The sequence below is a fragment of the Oncorhynchus nerka genome, linkage group LG11 (genome assembly GCF_034236695.1).
Source record: "Oncorhynchus nerka isolate Pitt River linkage group LG11, Oner_Uvic_2.0, whole genome shotgun sequence".
In the NCBI taxonomy this organism is placed as follows: domain Eukaryota; kingdom Metazoa; phylum Chordata; class Actinopteri; order Salmoniformes; family Salmonidae; genus Oncorhynchus; species Oncorhynchus nerka.
The window spans coordinates 51813414-51831103 of NC_088406.1; the positions used below are offsets into that span (position 1 = coordinate 51813414).

At 45.2% G+C, this 17690-nt stretch overlaps 1 protein-coding gene across 1 annotated transcript; it reads left to right on the top strand.

The window, feature by feature from the left end:
* Positions 1-272: 272 nt before the first annotated feature.
* On the top strand, positions 273-13576 carry nherf4a (NHERF family PDZ scaffold protein 4a). The gene is made up of 11 exons (XM_029673181.2): positions 273-380; positions 1448-1630; positions 1786-1847; positions 2011-2222; positions 4222-4426; positions 10853-10989; positions 11149-11356; positions 11682-11878; positions 12150-12368; positions 12639-12863; positions 13029-13576. The coding sequence occupies exons 2-11, from the start codon at positions 1617-1619 to the stop codon at positions 13059-13061; spliced, it is 1512 nt and encodes a 503-aa protein (XP_029529041.1). The 5' UTR covers positions 273-380; positions 1448-1616; the 3' UTR covers positions 13062-13576.
* Positions 13577-17690: the final 4114 nt, after the last annotated feature.

Sequence of the window (17690 nt, forward strand, 5' to 3'; positions counted from 1 at the left end):
ATTCTTTCACCTGCAGTGTAGCACCCATGACCCCCAGTGGCCTTAACAGTGTAGTCAATATTGTCAATATTGTCAAATTGTTGGTATCAGCTTAAAGCTGTTTAAGCTCGTAAACCATTTTATGATAGCACTTATCTAAGAAACCTGGGGAGTGTTCAGTTGTGATGGGTTACCAGGTCTGGTCACAGGTTAGCTAAACATTAAGCCCTAGGAGGCCTAGTGTTGTGGTGGAGGAAGAAGGAGTTACCGTCTCAAATGCTGACATACAGAGGAATCTTAACGTCACAATCTGCTGTGTACCTTGCACCTCCACACAACCTCAGGCAGCCAGGAGGACGTCCAGACACAAGGACAGACAGCAGCCACGAGGTGCACCGCGGGTAAGAGTCTGTTTTTCTACATCTACACACAACAAGGACAAGAGGATATAATGATCAATGTATACGTTTTGGTGCAAGGCCTTTCCCAAGACCAGTCTCCATTGTTGTCTATTTGTATATTCAAATAGCATTTTGCATTACAATAGCCTTGTGCGTGTGTTCTAAAATGTGTTTGATCATTGGTGATTAAAGGTAGCCTTCTGTGTTGTGTGACAGTGCTACGAAGTAACTTGTTTGCTTCTAAAATGAAAATGAAGACTGTACTGTACATTTGTGTTTTTTTTGGGATGAATAATGAATTGTTAACTGCTACCCCCTCAGCATACATGAATATGCTAGCCTACATTGACTGCTGAACCCAAAATAAACATGTTGATAGTCAACATACAACAACGCCAGTCCTTTCTAGGTCTACCTATAATAGAAAAAAGGCAGCCTTCCTTTAATAAAAGCCCTGTGATAAAAGCTGTCCGGTCCCTCCACAGCTAGAATAATGACAGTCAGCAGATAGCTGGGAACATGACACTGCAGATATCACCACTAACAACCTGACAGCCTGCACAGACCTCTCCTTGCCAAGAGGTTGAATGTGTGTGTGTGTGTATGTGTATAAGAGTCGAGCAGGAAGGGAACGGATGACTTCTGTATGCAAATAAGAAATGGAAATGCTTGTATAAGGACTGGCATGCTGGGGCGTGTGAGTGTGAGTATCCTCCTCATCCTAATGTTAGTCATTAGGCCAGGTTAGGATATTCATGAGGAAAGACTAAGCCAAACCTTAGAATGACATTACAGTAATAAGTAATGAATGACTTGACTGTGCCTATCAAATGCTATGTTGTGACATGGGTCACACGTTTTTTTCTCTCACTACGATTCATTCATCAAAGTAATCCGTAAGGACATTTACTGTACAGCTAAACATAGACAAATAGAAGGGCTGGATGCTGGAGAGACGTTAAATATTTGAGCTAATTATCACCTTTGATTGTGTCCGGACAGGGCATGGGGAACACACAGAAAGTATTCATACCCCTTGACTTATTCCACATTTTGTTGTGTTACAGCCTAATTACTTTCTGAAGGCACCGGATTTCATTTGGAGATGAGTAACCTGGATGTTTGGACCAAGGACACACAGCCACAGGGAGAAGGTCATTCCTGGAATCATTACTGCAGAGAAAACAAACTTGAGGGATTTTTCTTTTTTCTGTCATTCTAGGTCTTGAGGATGCAATGGAATTTCCAAGGTAAGTTTTTTTTGTTTTTGTTTTGATGGCTACTAATTGGACTAGAGACAATTGTCATAATACAAAATAGGACATTATCGAATATGTCCTTAACACACATCCTTAAAGCCAATTCATGTTTAAACTTTGACTTTTTTATTTTCCTTACTCAAAAGATTCACCTTCAATCCGAAAGAGGGGATCGACAATCCAGCCTTGATCATCTCAGACGACCCGGGTAAGGTTTGAGAACGAACACATCCAAAATCATCCATCATTTCCCAACGCATGGAAGATGGTCTGACGAACACTCATAGTAATCAAGATAAACCTGACTTCTTTAGGTATCCACACACAATGCCCATGCTATGTCAATGGCAGTGTTTTGTCCTTCCCTCCAGAGCCAGATCCCAGTCCGGTACCCCGCCTGTGCCAGATAAAGTGCAAAGAGGGCCAGAGTTTTGGCTTCCATCTGCGAATGGAAAGGAGCTGCCGGGGCTATGTTGTCCGCCAGGTGGATCCGTGGAGTCCTGCAGCGCTCAGTGGGCTCAGGGACGGGGACCGTGTGCTGGAGGTCAACGAGGAATTTGTCGACAACATGGAGTTCTCGAGGGTGAGAACCACACGTACCGCTATGTCAGTGGAATTACTGTGCACACGTTTCTTAAAGCTTTGGCACACAGATGTGAGTTCTGTATGTAATGTGCGTCTGCTTCATCACATGTGGGTCAGAACCAGACTTTAAGAGATCTGAGAGAACCTCTTCTCTTACAATGTCTCCGACAGTGTCCTCTACAAATAAAGCTGCCACACGCTACATAAAGCTGCCACACGCTACATCCGACAGTGTCCTCTGCACATAAAGCTGCCACACGCTACATAAAGCTGCCACACGCTACATCCGACAGTGTCCTCTGCACATAAAGCTGCCACACGCTACATAAAGCTGCCACACGCTACATAAAGCTGCCACACGCTACATAAAGCTGCCACACGCCTCATAAAGCTGCCACACGCTACATCCGACAGTGTCCTCTGCACATAAAGCTGCCACACGCTTCATCCGACAGTGTCCTCTGCACATAAAGCTGCCACACGCTACATAACACTGCCACACGCTACATTCGACAGTGTCCTCTGCACATAAAGCTGCCACACGCTACATCCGACAGTGTCCTGTGCACATAAAGCTGCCACACGTTACATCCGACAGTGTCCTCTGCACATAAAGCTGCCACACGTTACATCCGACAGTGTCCTCTGCACATAAAGCTGCCACACGTTACATCCGACAGTGTCCTCTGCACATAAAGCTGCCACACGTAACATCCGACAGTGTCCTCTGCACATAAAGCTGCCACACGCTACATCCGACAGTGTCCTCTGCACATAAAGCTGCCACACGCTACATAAAGCTGCCACACGCTACATCCGACAGTGTCCTCTGCACATAAAGCTACCACACGCTACATAAAGCTGCCACACGCTACATCCGACAGTGTCCTCTGCACATAAACCTGCCACACGCTCCGACAGTAAAAAGCTGCCACACGCTACATAAAGTGTCATCTGCTACATAAAGCTGCCACACGCCTCATAAAGCTGCCACACGCTACATCCGACAGTGTCCTCTGCACATAAAGCTGCCACACGCTTCATCCGACAGTGTCCTCTGCACATAAAGCTGCCACACGCTACATAACACTGCCACACGCTACAGTGTCCTCTGCACATAAAGCTGCCACACGCTACATCCGACAGTGTCCTGTGCACATAAAGCTGCCACACGTTACATCCGACAGTGTCCTCTGCACATAAAGCTGCCACACGTTACATCCGACAGTGTCCTCTGCACATAAAGCTGCCACACGTTACATCCGACAGTGTCCTCTGCACATAAAGCTGCCACACGTAACATCCGACAGTGTCCTCTGCACATAAAGCTGCCACACGCTACATCCGACAGTGTCCTCTGCACATAAAGCTGCCACACGTTACATCCGACAGTGTCCTCTGCACATAAAGCTGCCACACGCTACATCCGACAGTGTCCTCTGCACATAAAGCTGCCACACGCTACATAAAGCTGCCACATGCTACATCTGACAGTGTCCTCTGCACATAAAGCTGCCACACACTACATAAAGCTGCCACACGCTACATTCGACAGTGTCATCTGCACATAAAGCTGCCACACGCTACATCCGACAGTGTCCTCTGCACATAAAGCTGCCACACGTTACATCCGACAGTGTCCTCTGCACATAAAGCTGCCACACGTTACATCCGACAGTGTCCTCTGCACATAAAGCTGCCACACGCTACATCCGACAGTGTCCTCTGCACATAAAGCTGCCACACGCTACATCCGACAGTGTCCTCTGCACATAAAGCTGCCACACGCTACATCCGACAGTGTCCTCTGCACATAAAGCTGCCACACGCTACATTCGACAGTGTCCTCTGCACATAAAGCTGCCACACGCTACATCCGACAGTGTCCTCTGCACATAAAGCTGCCACACACCATTCTGGCTGGGACAAGGCTTACCTACTTGGTCTAAACAGAGTCTTTGTTTCGTAGCTGCAGCATGTTCTGCTCTGATTGACAGGTGGTGCAGAGAATCCAGGCATGTGGGCTGCAGCTGTTCCTGCTGGTTCTGAAGGGGGAGGAGTATAAGGAGGCGCTGGCCCAGGGACTGGACATCCAGGCTCTGACCAGGGCTTACCGAGGGGAGACATGTTCCCGGCCCAGGCTGTGTCACATCACCAGAGACCCTGTCTTAGGTCTGGGAATCAGCATCATCCCCATTGAAGGTAGCTATGAGTTATTCATTCCGTAATCTTTTTTGGCAGATTATTTGCTAAACAGTAGGAAGGAGAGCGGGGGAGACAGGAAGGCAGATAAGGGTCGAGTCAAATTTGAGAAACGGCGGACTGTGGAATTGAACTCAGGTTATCAACCTAGGTTGATTTAGGGTTAGTCGAGAGACGGTCGAGAGATGAGATGTTTGCCACTTAATCAAACTCTGGCATCTTTCTCATCTTTTCAATATCAAAATCTTGTGCAGAGTTAATGTAAATGTTAAGGCCTGCATAGTATGATTATGAGACTGAAAATATTTGGCATGGGCCCTGAGCTGCACCATTGAGAGCATCTTGACTTCGCTCTTAGAAAATAGGGTTCCAAAAGGGTTCTTTGGCTATTCCCATAGGAGAACCCTCTGTGTAAAGGGTTATACCTGGAACCAAAAGGGTTCTACCTGGAACCAAAAAGGGTTCTCCTATTCTACAACTAGATTGGAGTCCACCTGTGGTAAATTCTATTGATTGGACATCATTTGGAAAGGCACACACCTGTCTATATAAGGTCCCACAGCAAAAACGAAACCATGAGGTCGGAATTGTCCGTAGAGCTCTGAGGCTGCCACACCCTGATCTATTTCACCTGTCTTTGTGCTTGTCTCCACCTCCCTCCAGGTGTCTCCCATCTTCCCCATTATCCCCAGTGTATTTATACCTGTGTTCTTTGTTTGTCTGTTGCCTGTTCGTCAAGCCTATCAGTGTTTTCCCCCTTGCTCCTGTCTGTTTCTAGTTCCTGTTTTCTAGTTTTCCCAGTTTTGACCATTCTGCCTGCCCTGACCCAAAGCCTGCCTGCCGTTCTGTACCTTGTCACATCACACTGGATTATTGACCTCTTCCTGCCCTAACCCTGAGACTGCTTGCCGTTCTGTACCCTTTTGGATTACCGACCTTTGCCTGCCTTTGACCTGTCGTTTTGCCTGCCGCCTGAGCTAGTAATAAATAATGTTACTTCGACACTGGTTGCATCTGGGTCTTCCCTAAAATGTGATTCTAGGAACTGGCCATGACTGACCCAGCATACACGGACCAGTTCCGTAACACCATCTCCTCCCAAGGAGCCACCATTGGAAGGCACGAGGAGTTGCTTTGTGGTCTTATGGAAGGGTTTCAGACCTTGGCCGAACGCCATGACCAAGTGTTGAACACATTGCTGGAGCAATTCTGTGGGGTTGTCTGTTAGGCAGCCTACCACGACTGTAACCTCCCAGCACCTCAGTAACCTGGCTGTTAGCAGCAATGCCTCCCCGGCCACCCCAGTTTACTGGGAAATCTGCTTACCTCCCCCGGAATGCTTCGATTGAGAGTCAGGCACTTGTCAGGCATTTCTTGCTCAGTGTTCCCTCATCATCGAGCTGCAACCCTCCTCCTTCCCCTCGGACCCCTCTAAGATAGCGTACCTCGTCACGCTAATGTCTGCGAGGGCTCTCGCCTGGGCAACGGCAGTATGGGAACAACAGTCGGCCGTATGCTTCAGTCTGGTGGAGTCGTGGTGGAGGTAAAGAAAGTTTTCAATGCTCCATTGTCCGGGAGAGAGGCTGCCCAGAAGTTACTCTAGCTTCGGACTTCCGCAGTGTGGTAGCAGACTACGCGGTGGATTTCTGCATGTTGGCAGCTGAGAGTGCCTGGAACCCGGAAGCATTTTTCGACATGTTCCTGCACAGTTTTGGAGGAAGTAAAGGACGAGCTTGCAGCCTAGGAACTACCGACGGAGCTTGACTCGCTCATGGCCTTGACCATTCGGATTGATGGCGACTACGCGAATGAAGGAAGGAGAGGAGATTCGATTCCACCTCACCTCCGAGGCATCCCGGAAGTTCCCGACGGCTCTGTTACCGAGAGAAGCCAAGGCTACCCGAGTTCCCCCGAGAGTCTCCGAAGTCTGCCGATTCACCTCTTTCCGAGCCAATGCAACTAGGCAGAGCTAGGCTGTCTCCAGCCGAACGGCAAAAAGGCTTCACACTAAGAGTTGCTTGTATTGCGGGACTACTGGTAATTTTGTCTCCACCTGTCCACTAAAAGACCAATCGAAATCTCTCCGGGTACTCATCAACTCTGGGGCCGATGAGTGCTTTACGGACTCTACCTTGGAATCTGAGCTGGAAATCCCCACTCAGCCCCTCTCCATTCCCATGGACGTTAGAGCAGTGGACGGGCACTCTATAGGTCAGGTTACCCACAATACCACCCCCATCAACCTGTGTGTCAGGTAACCACAGCGAGACGATCCAATTCCTGCTCATTAAGTCTCCTCAGGTTCCTGTGGTGTTGGGATTCTCTTGGCACCAGTGACACAATCCCATCATAGACTGGACTGCTGGTGACATCATGGGCTGGAGCCCGTTCTGCCATGCTCAATGCCTGAAGCGCAGTCTGCCCCGGGACGTCTTCCTAGGGGCTCGGAAGTTGTTCCTTACCTCTCCGCCATTCCCGCGGAGTACCCGGACCTCCGGGAGGTGTTCAGTAAAGCCCGGCCATTTTTCTTCCGCCGCACCGACCCTATAAATGCAGGATTTACCTTCTCCCAGGCACCACTCCGCCCCTGGGACGGAGACCAAGGCTATAGAGACATACATTGAGGATTCCCTAGCTGCAGGGTTCATCTGTCCTTTTGCCTCCCCTGCCGTCACAGGGTTCTTCTTTGTGGAGAAGAAGGACAAACCCTGCGCCCGTGCATCGACTACCGGGGCCTCAACAACATCACGGTGAAGAACCTCTACCTGCTACCACTCATCCCCTCAGCTTTCAAAGCGTCTCCAGGGGGCCATGTTCTCCAAGCTGGACCTATGGAACATCTACCACCTGGTGTGGATACGGGAAGGGGATGAGTGGAAGACTGCCTTCAACAACGCCTCCTGGAGAACCAGCTTTTTGTGAAAGCAGAGAAGTGAAAATTCCATCGCTCCACATCTCCTTCCTGGGTTAAATCCTCACTGCAGGGAGTGTACAGAGGGAGAGAATTAGAGGGAGCATGCTTAAATTTACACCGGACAGGAAGACACGTCAGTGACTCAACCTACTCAAGTGACGCACCCCCCCTAGGGACGGCATGGAAGAGCACCAGTAAGACAGTGACTCAGCCCCCGTAATAGGGTTAGAGCCAGAGAATCCCGGTGGAGAGAGGGGAACCGGCCAGGCAGAGACAGCAAGGGCGGTTCGTCGCTCCAGTGCCTTTCCGTTCACCTTCACACCCCTGGCCCAGACTACACTCAATCATAGGACCTACTGAAGAGATGAGTCTTCAATAAAGACTTAAAGGTTGAGATCGAGTTTGCGTCTCTCACATGGGTAGGCAGACCATTCCATAAAAATGGAGCTCTAAAGGAGAAAGCCCTGCCTCCAGCTGTTTGCTTAGAAATTCTAGGGACAAGGCCTGCGTCTTGTGACCATAGCGTACGTGTAGGTATGTACGGCAGGACCAAATCAGAAAGATAGGTAGGAGCAAGCCCATGTAATGCTTTGTAGGTTAGCAGTAAAACCTTGAAATCAGCCCTAGTCTTAACAGGAAGCCAGTGTAGAGAGGCTAGCACTGGAGTAACATGATCATATTTCTTTGTTCTAGTCAAGATTCTAGCAGCTGTGTTTAGCACTAACTGAAGTTTATTTAGTGCTTTATCCGGGTAGCCGGAAAGTAGAGCATTGCAGTAGTCTAATATAGAAGTGACAAAAGCATGGATGAACATTTCTGCATCATTTTTGTACAAAATGTTTCAGATTTTTTGCAATGTTACATAGATGGAAAAAAGCGGTCCTTGAAGTAGTCTTGATATGTTCATCAAAAGAGAGATCAGGGTCCAGAGTAACGCTGAGGTTCTACAGTTTTATTTGAGAGGACTGTACAACCATCATATTGTCAGATCAAACAGAAGATCTCTTTGCTTCTTGGGACCTAGAACTAGCATCTCTGTTTTGTCCGAGTTTAAAAGGAGAACATTTGCCGCCATCCACTTCCTTATGTCTGAAACACAGGCTTCCAGGGAGGGCAATTTTGGGGCTTCACCATGTTTCATTGAAATATACAGCTGTGTATCATCCGTATAGCAGTGAAAGTTAACATTATGTTTCCGAATGACATCATCAAGAGGTAAAATATATAGTGAAAACAATAGTGGTCCTAAAACGGAACCTTGAGGAACACCGAATATAACAGTTGATTTGTTAGAGGAAAAACCATCCACAGACACAAACAAATATCTTCCCGACAGATAAGATCTAAACCAGGCCTGAACTTGCCCATGTAGACCAATTTGGGTTTCCAATCTCTCCAAAAGAATGTGGTGATTGATGGTGTCAAAAGCAGCACTAAGGTCTAGGAGCACGAGGACAGATGCAGAGCCTTGGTCTGACGCCATTAAAAGGTAATTTACCACCTTCAGTGCTATGATGGGGTCTAAAACCAGACTGAAGCGTTTCGTATACATTGTTTGTCTTCAGGAAGGCAGTGAGTTGCTACGCAACAGCTTGAATGTTTAGAGACCATTACTATTTTCATGAATGTCTCAAGAGATATAGGATTAAAAAACTTGAGTGCCTCCCTTGATCCTAGGTCTTGGCAGTGTTGTGGAGACTCAGGACAACTGAGCTTTGGAGAAATATGCAGATTTAAAGAGGAGTCCGTAATTTGCTTTCTAATGATCATGATCTTTTCATGGAAGAAGTTCATGAATTTATCACTGCTGAAGTGAAAGCCATCCTCTCTTGGGGAATGCTGCTTTTTAGTTCGCTTTGCGACAGTATCAAAAATAAATGTTGGATTGTTCTTATTCTCCTCAATTAAGTTGAAAAAATAAGATGATCGAGCAGCAGTGAGGGCTCTTCGATATCGCACAGCACTGTCTTTCCAAGCTAGTCGGAAGACTTCAAGTTCGGTGGAGCACCATTTCCATTCCAATTTTCTGGAAGCTTGCTTCAGGGCTCGGGTATTTTCTGTATATCAGGGAGCTAGTTTCTTATGGCAATTTTTTTTAGGGGTGCGACTGTATCTAGGATATTAAGCAAGGTTAAATTTAGTTCCTCAGTTAGGTGGTTAACCAATTTTTGTACTCTGACATCCTTGGGTAGTTGGAGAGAGTCTGGAAGGGCTTCTATGAATCTTTGGATTGTAGCACGGCTTTTCCTCTGTGGAGATGGGAGAATCTTCCAGAAGGACAACCATCTCTGCAGCACTCCACCAATCAGGCCTTTATGGTAGAGGGGCCAGACGGAAGCCACTCCTCAGACAGCCCGCGTGGAATTTGCTAAAAGGCACCTAAAGACTCTCAGACCATGAGAAACAAGATTCTCTGGTCTGATGAAACCAGATTAAACTCTTTGGCCTGAATGCCTAGCGTCATGTCTAGAGGAAACCTTGGACCATTCCTACAGTGAAGAATGGTGGTGGCAGAACATCCTGTGGGGATGTTTTTCAGCGGCAGGGACTGAGAAACTAGTCAGGATCGCGGCATAGATGAACGGAGCAAAGTACAGAGAGATCCTTGATGAAAACCTGCTCCAGAGCACTCAGGATCTCAGACTGTGCGAAGGTTCACCTTCCAACAATTCAACGACCCTAAGCACACAGCCAAGACAACGCAGGAGTGGCTTCGGGTCAAGTCTCTGAATGTCCTTGAGTGGCCCAGCCAGAGCCCGGACTTGAACCCTATCGAACATCTCTGGAGAGAACTGAAAATAGCTGTGCAGCAACACTCCCCATCCAACTTGACAGAGTTTGAGATGATCTGCAGAGAAGAATGGGAGAAACTTTCCAAATACAGGTGTGCCAAGCTTGTAGCGTTATACCCAAGAAGACATGAGGCTGTAATAGCTGCCAAAGGTACTTCAACAAAATACTGAGTAAAGTGTTTTAATACTTATGTAAATGTAATATTTCTGTTTTTTTATTTGTATTTTGTATTAAATTGGCAAAAATGTCTAAACCTGTTTTTGCTCTGTCATTATAGGGTATTATGTGTAGATTGATGAGGGAAGAAAAAAATATTGAATCCATTTTAGAATAGGGCTGGAACCTAACGAAATGTGGAAAAAGTCAAGGGGCCTGAATACTTTCCGAAGGCACCGTACATACGCTGCTTCTACTTTATTTATTATCTATCCTGATTGCCCAGTCACTTTTACCCCTACCTACATGGACATAATTAACTCAACTACCTCGTACCCCTGCACATTGACTTGGTACCTTGTACATAGCCTCTTTATTATTATTTTACTGTTATTTTACATACTTTTTAACTCTGCTTTGTGGGTAAAGAGCTTATAAGTAAGCATTTCACGGTTGAGTCTACACCTATTGTATTCGGCGTATGTGACAAATAAGATTTGATTACCGAAGAGAGGATCTCTGTGGACATGTTTGTTTGTGTCTGTTTTTTTTTATCTCTCCAGGTCAGAAGGGTCAATACATGTTGAGCACAGTAAGTGAGGGTCCTGCAAAGAAGGCAGGGGTGCGTAGCGGAGATAGACTGGTGTGGATCAACGGTGCCATGGTATCAACGCTCACCCATTCAGCTATCAGTAAAATGGTAAGCATACAGACCCTCCTTCTCGGAACTGCTCTTGGTAAACAAACCCACATGGCAGATGTGTATGTGTGTGTGTGTCTTAGTATGTCTGTGAGTGTGTGTGCACATGCTAGCATGCTCCTCACTTCTCCCTCAAGTTTATCTCTGTGTACTGCTCAGGTGAAGAAATGTAGCGTCCATGTGACCGTCCTCGTCATCGACAGAGAAAGTGAAGCGAGCTATGTCCGACGGAAACTGCCCATCTTGCCGATCATGGCCGGCTCTCACAACCTGCCACACAGACCCACAACGATGCATCTGGTCCAGGGGTCAGATGGATACGGCTTCTTATTACGTCAAGAGAGGTTGACATCAGGGGGGCCTATTGGTGGGAATGATGCACACATACAGCACACACACACACATCATCTAACAATACACTTTTTTTTGCTAGAAACTTCCATTTGTTGTAAGTATGCACGACCATGTTACAAGCACCTACTATGACCACCTTATAATATCCTATTGTCATCTCTTAATGATCCTAACTAAATGACAGTCATTTTAAGTGTGTAGAAAACGTGCTGCATAGAATACATACTGTGGACATTACAAACCTTGTAATAGGACATTAGAAAGACTCATACATGCTTATAACAAGTCATGAACATTATACCTGCTGGCTGAGCTGAATTGTTTGTTGTCGATTCCAGCTCACCTACTCCGTGAGGTGGATGTGGGGAGTCCGGCAGAAGAGGCTGGCATGCAGGATGGAGACTTGCTGCTGGCGGTCAATGGGCAGCCTTCGGAGTCCATGGAGCATGAGGATATTGTCAGGACAGTGAGGAAGAGTGGCAACCGGGTTAGCCTCACCACCATGCCCATACACGGAAGAGACTTCTACACGCAGGTGTGTAAGTGGACAGAGGTCATGTGCAGTTTGGAAATTAGGAGTCATGCGAGTTCTGGTGTTAAAATATTGATACTGTAGTCAGTAGGATCCTCTGAGTTTTCCTGAATTGTATTTTTATTGAACCTCACGAGGAAATTACAGTAAGATGATGACTATGTTAAGATGTTGCTTAGATCAATGCTGACACCAAATACAAGATTGTCTAAGAATTATGTCAACTAAAAATACCTTCCCAGTCAAAAACAGTCTATTCTGTTCCCTACCGCAGTTGGGTCTATCTCCCCTGCTATTCCATGAGGACAGTCTGCCAGAAGGGGAGGGGATGAGGAAGACACAGTCCCCTTGCACTGAGATTCAGGATGGGCTGAGTAAAAACGAGCATGGCTCACTTCCTTGTCCGAGACTCTGTGTCCTCGAGAGAGAAGAATCAGGCTTTGGGTTTAATCTGGGCTGTGTTCAACATGAGCCAGGAACTTTCATAGGCCAGGTATTCCTTTGAACATCAACAACATAACACCCTTATCATCGATCTCTGGCTCATTTATTTGTTGTAATCTCTATTATTGTTTCCTGACATAAATAGTCAATTTGAAACATCCCCAATCAAAGTTGTGCTAACGAGTAACAGCTATCATCAATCAAAAGTTCCCAATGTTGATCTGCTGTGTTGTTTTCCACATGCATTGCTATAACGAGGAATGGTTTGTATGAGAAATGAGTGGCACGGTTATGGCTACAGTTTTCTTTTGTCCTGCAGGTGGTGGTAAAGGGCTCAGGACATAGGGCTGGGCTGTGGGAAGGGGATGTCGTTGTGGAGGTAAATGGCCAGAATGTAGAGAATGAGTACTTTGAGGACGTTGTGATGCTGATAAAGAAGAGCGAGTCGTCTTTGAAATTACTGGTTGTGGAGAGGTCAGGGTATGAGAGACTCAAACATAATGGGCTTCCAATCACTCCTGGGGTCATACTCCACAGCACTCAGGTGAGGAACACTCACATGCATGCACACACACACACACACACACACACACACACACACACACACACACACACACACACACACACACACACACACACACACACACAGATACAAATATTAATACTACAGATTGAGATAAATAATACTTATTAATCTAATACGTTGCAGGTTTTAGAGAAAACGAATGATGCTTTCTTGTGATGGAATGCTGAGAAGTGACCCAAGTCGTTATGAAGACAACATTAGGCATCTCACCTAACAGAGGATCTGGCACTGGCACAGCATCAACAACAAACAGCTGCAGTCACTCAGTCATGTCCCAATGATAACACAGTGCAGGACGAAATCAGTGAAGCTATTCCCTCTACTTCTAAATGCAACCTGAAAGAGAAGGACTGAAATAGATGCTTGGCCTGCGCTGTGTCCTAAATGCCATCCTATTCCCTATATAGTGCACTACTTTTGACCAGGGCCCTATGGGGGGGGGGGGGGGGGGGCATTGGGGGCACCCTTCGCTCCACATCTCCCAATCTCACATGTCCTCTTTGTCAGGACTAGATATATGCTATGACCTGCTTCTTGCAATGGAGGATTTGCAGAGTAGATTGCACACTGTTTCAATGATTAATATCTCATGTGTATATGATGGGATAATGAAGTTCAGGTTTATTCTAAGGTGAAATCAGGATGAACAAAATAAAATGGGAAAAACATCAGTTGAGAATCTATGACAGTTATTGTATGCGATGATTCAAGGAGGTGCACAAAGTTCAAAGATCTATCACTAAGCACTTGACGAGCCATACAATTGCATAAAACTAGTTCAATCTACAGTATATAGCTATGCAAGTATAGACAAAACGATGTCTTGTTTATTTTGAGTATTTACATTTTTTCTGCTTGTACTGTGTTGATCCTTGTTTGTGTCATCAAACAACACAATATTATAAAACATTCCATTACAAGCTGAATTCTGATAGGTAAAGGTGGAGGGAGATTCAGTGAGTATCTACAGTGCACACCCAAGACCTACTTCAGCCTTTGCAGAATTTCATATTAAAGCAAATACCTAACATGGATTCTTTCGACATCTTTACCATTACACCAAGAGAGGTCTTAACCTCTTGACGAGGTCATGCAATCGCTAAGGTCGCACTCATGCATTGAGCGCTATTCAAGCTCACCAGCCTGCCATTTCCTCATCGTCACTATTTCTGCTGCAATGATCTGATGTTTAGTATAGGTCTAGTTCACCCTAGATTTAGTTGAGGCCTACTTTATCAGTCCAGACAAGGATATGCGGAGAGGAAACCTCTTTAGACTGTTGAAATAACCCCCTGGATAGTGCAATAGCTCAGCGTATGCGAACGTGCCCGGGCGGGTTTCTTAAGGGAGCATGACAGCAGCAGGAAGCTTGATAGTGAGTTTCCTGAAGTCTCACAAGGAGATGGAAGACATGTCGGAGGACCGGGCGAGGAAGAGGGTGGATGGCGGAGATGAATCGAGACAGAAAGAAGTCCGCAAGGTACAAACCAGAAACCGACTGAAAAATACAGAGTACTCTCTCCTTTGGGTCAAGAACAGGTCATCAGGTGAGGTGAAGGCTTCCGAGAAAATTCCCAAGTTGACTCTAGCACAGGTGGGAGTACGATTAGTGGAGAAAGTGGATCCATGCCTTAAAAAGTAATGAAGAAGGAGTTGGCTTTTGTCAATTAGGTCAAAGTATCCAGAGGTGGACATGTGTTGATTTTTTGTGTGTCTGCTGCTCAGAGGGACGAAAGTGGTGTCCTGCTTTGCTCTCCAGCGCCATTGAAAGGAGTGATGACTGGGGTGGGGTTTGAGTGTTAAGGTGGATCAATTGAAGTTGGGGATCCCTGGTGTCTGTGATGCACGCCGTTTGGTGCGACTGAGGAAACCCTGTCAGTCCTGACTTCTGATGCCGAGTGTTTGCCGGATAAAGTCATGCTGCGCTATATAAGTTATCCCGCGAGAGCTTTTGTTCCAAATCCACTATGTTGTTTCAGGTGCCAGGTTTATGGTAATGTTGTAGCAGTATGTAGGAGGGAGATTCCAAGGTGTGAGATATGTGCCAGGGGGCCATAGGACAAAAGACTGTAGTTTCAGTGTAAAAAGTGGGGTGTTTCAATTGTGGGGATGGCCATGTTGCTAGGGATCAGAAATGTCCTGTGCGAGTGAGACATATTTAAGTTTCAAGGGTGAGAGCAGTGCAGAATGTGTCATATGCTGAGGCAGTGAGGAAAGTAGAGGATGGTGGGCAAAGGGTGAGGGAGCCTGAGAGGATCCCTGTGAGTAGTAGGCCAATACAGAGTGACCCAAACAGTTTGTGCTTTAGTAAGGTTGGCTGCTTGGCATTTATTGCTATGGTCATTAATTGTACCGCACAGATGGAAAGAAGATCCCAGAAGATTGAATTGGTAGTACATTTTGGGAGAAAGTGGATCCTTGCCTTTTGGCGGATTCATTTGTGGTTTTAGGGTGGGGTGGGAAAGGAGTTTGGTGCAGTTGAGTCAGTGAGTTTTGAATTAGAGTCTTTACCCAACAAAGTCATGTTAGGAAATATCAGTTAACCTGTTAGAGCTTTCGTGCCGAACCCACTTTACACCCAGAGAAGTGTTGCTGCTCATTTTGCAGCACTTATAGTGGCCCATCAATTGATTTTTCCATATTGGACATACACCGCCTTCAGAAAGTATTCATACCCCTTGACTTATTCCACATTTTGATGTGTTACAGGCTGACTTCAAAATGGATTCCATAGATTTTTTTTCTCAACCATTTACACACAATACCCCATAATGACCCAGTTTTCACACCCCTTAGTCAATGTTTAGTGGATGCATCTTTGGCAACGATTACAGCTGTGAGTCTTTGCAGTTAAGTCTCTTAAGAGCTTTCCACACCTTTATTGTGCAACATTTGCCCATTATTCTTTTCAAAATTCTTCAAGCTCTGTCAAAGAGGCTTTTTGATCATTGCTAGACAACCATTTTCAGGTCTTGCCATAAGTAGATTTAAGTCAAAACTGTAACTCTGCTTCTCAGGATCATTCAATGTCTTCTCGGTAAGCAACTCCCATGTATATTTGGCCTTGTGTTTTAGGTTATTCTCCTGCTGAAGGGTGAATTCATCTCCTGGTGTCTAGTGGAAATGTCACGACTTCCGCCGAAGTTGATCCCTCTCCTTGTTCGGGCGGCGTTCGGCGGTCGACATCACCAGTTTTCTAGCCGCCACCGATCCACTTTTCATTTTTCATTTGTTTTGTCTTCATTGTACATACCTGGTTTCCATTCCCATAATTATATGTTCCTTATTTAACCCTCTGGTTCCCCCATGGTTTTGTGTGTGTTTGTTCGTTGTAAGTTGGTCTGTATTTGTGAGCTTGATTATTTTCCTTCTTGGAACATTTGCTGTTTTGAGTCAAGTTACGTGAATTACTCATCTCTGTGTCCTGCGCCTGACTCCTCCATTCCTGATACACCTAGATTCCTTACAGGAAAGTGGATTGAACCAGGTTTTCCTCTAGGTTTATGCCTGTGCTTAGCTCCATTCCGTTAATTTTTTTATCCTGAAAAACTCCCCAGTTCTTAATGATTACAAGGATACCCATAACATGATGCAGCCACCACTATGCTTGAAAATATGGAGACTGGTACTCAGTAATATGTTTAGGGCAAATACAATACAACACATCATATTCAGGACAAGAAGTGAATTGCTTTGCCAATTTTTTTGTCAGTATTAATTTAGTACCTTGTTGCAAACCAGATGCATATTTTGGAATATATCTGTTTTGTATAGGCTTCCTTCTTTTCACTCTGTCGATTAGTTTAGTATTGTGGAGTAACTACAATGTTGTTGATCCATCTTCAGATTTCTACTATCACAGCCATTCAACTCTGTAACTGTTTTAAAGTCACCATTGGCCTCTTGGTGAAATCCCTGAGTGGTTTCTTTCCTCTCCGGCAACTGTGTTAGGTAGAACGGAATTGGTATTTTATTAGGATCTCCATTAGCTGTTGTGAAAGCAGCAGCTACTCTTCCTGAGATCCACACAAAACATGAAACATGACATAATCTAGAACATTAATAGACAACAGATCAAGGACAGAACTACATCAATTATCTTTTTAGTGACTTGGTGTATTGAAACACTGTCCAAAGTGTAATTAATAACCTCACCATGCTCAAAGGGATATTCAATGTCTGCTTTATTTTTTACCATTCTACCAATAGGTGCCCTTCTGTTCGAGGCATTGGAAAACCTCCCTTGTTGAATCTGTGTTGGAAATTCACTGCTCGACTGAGGGAACTTACAGAAAATTGTATGTGTGGGGTGGTCATTCAAAAATAATGTTAAACAATATTATTGCACAGAGTGTGCCCCTACAAATGAATATGCGACTTATTAAGCAAACTTTTACTCCTGAACTTATTTAGGCTTGTTATAACAAAGGGACTGCATACTTATTGACTCAAGACATTTCAGCTCTTCATTTTTTATTCATTTGTAAAAATCTATAATGATTATAATAATAATAATTCCACTTTGACATTATGGGGTATTGTGTGTAGGTCATCAGCTGCAGTACCCCTTGAAAATCAGAATAATATAAAATATTAATAAAACAAATATATATACAAAATTATAATAATGTTTTCACAAAAGTAGTGCTCTGGGCCATTACTCGTATTAGTTGACCGATATAGATGCCTGTTGCGCGAGCAATTTTTTTTCTCAGCTCTGCCAAAAAAGCTATTAAATTAAGCAATAATGGTGCACTCTAATCAGATGCACTTTTAGTTTCCAAA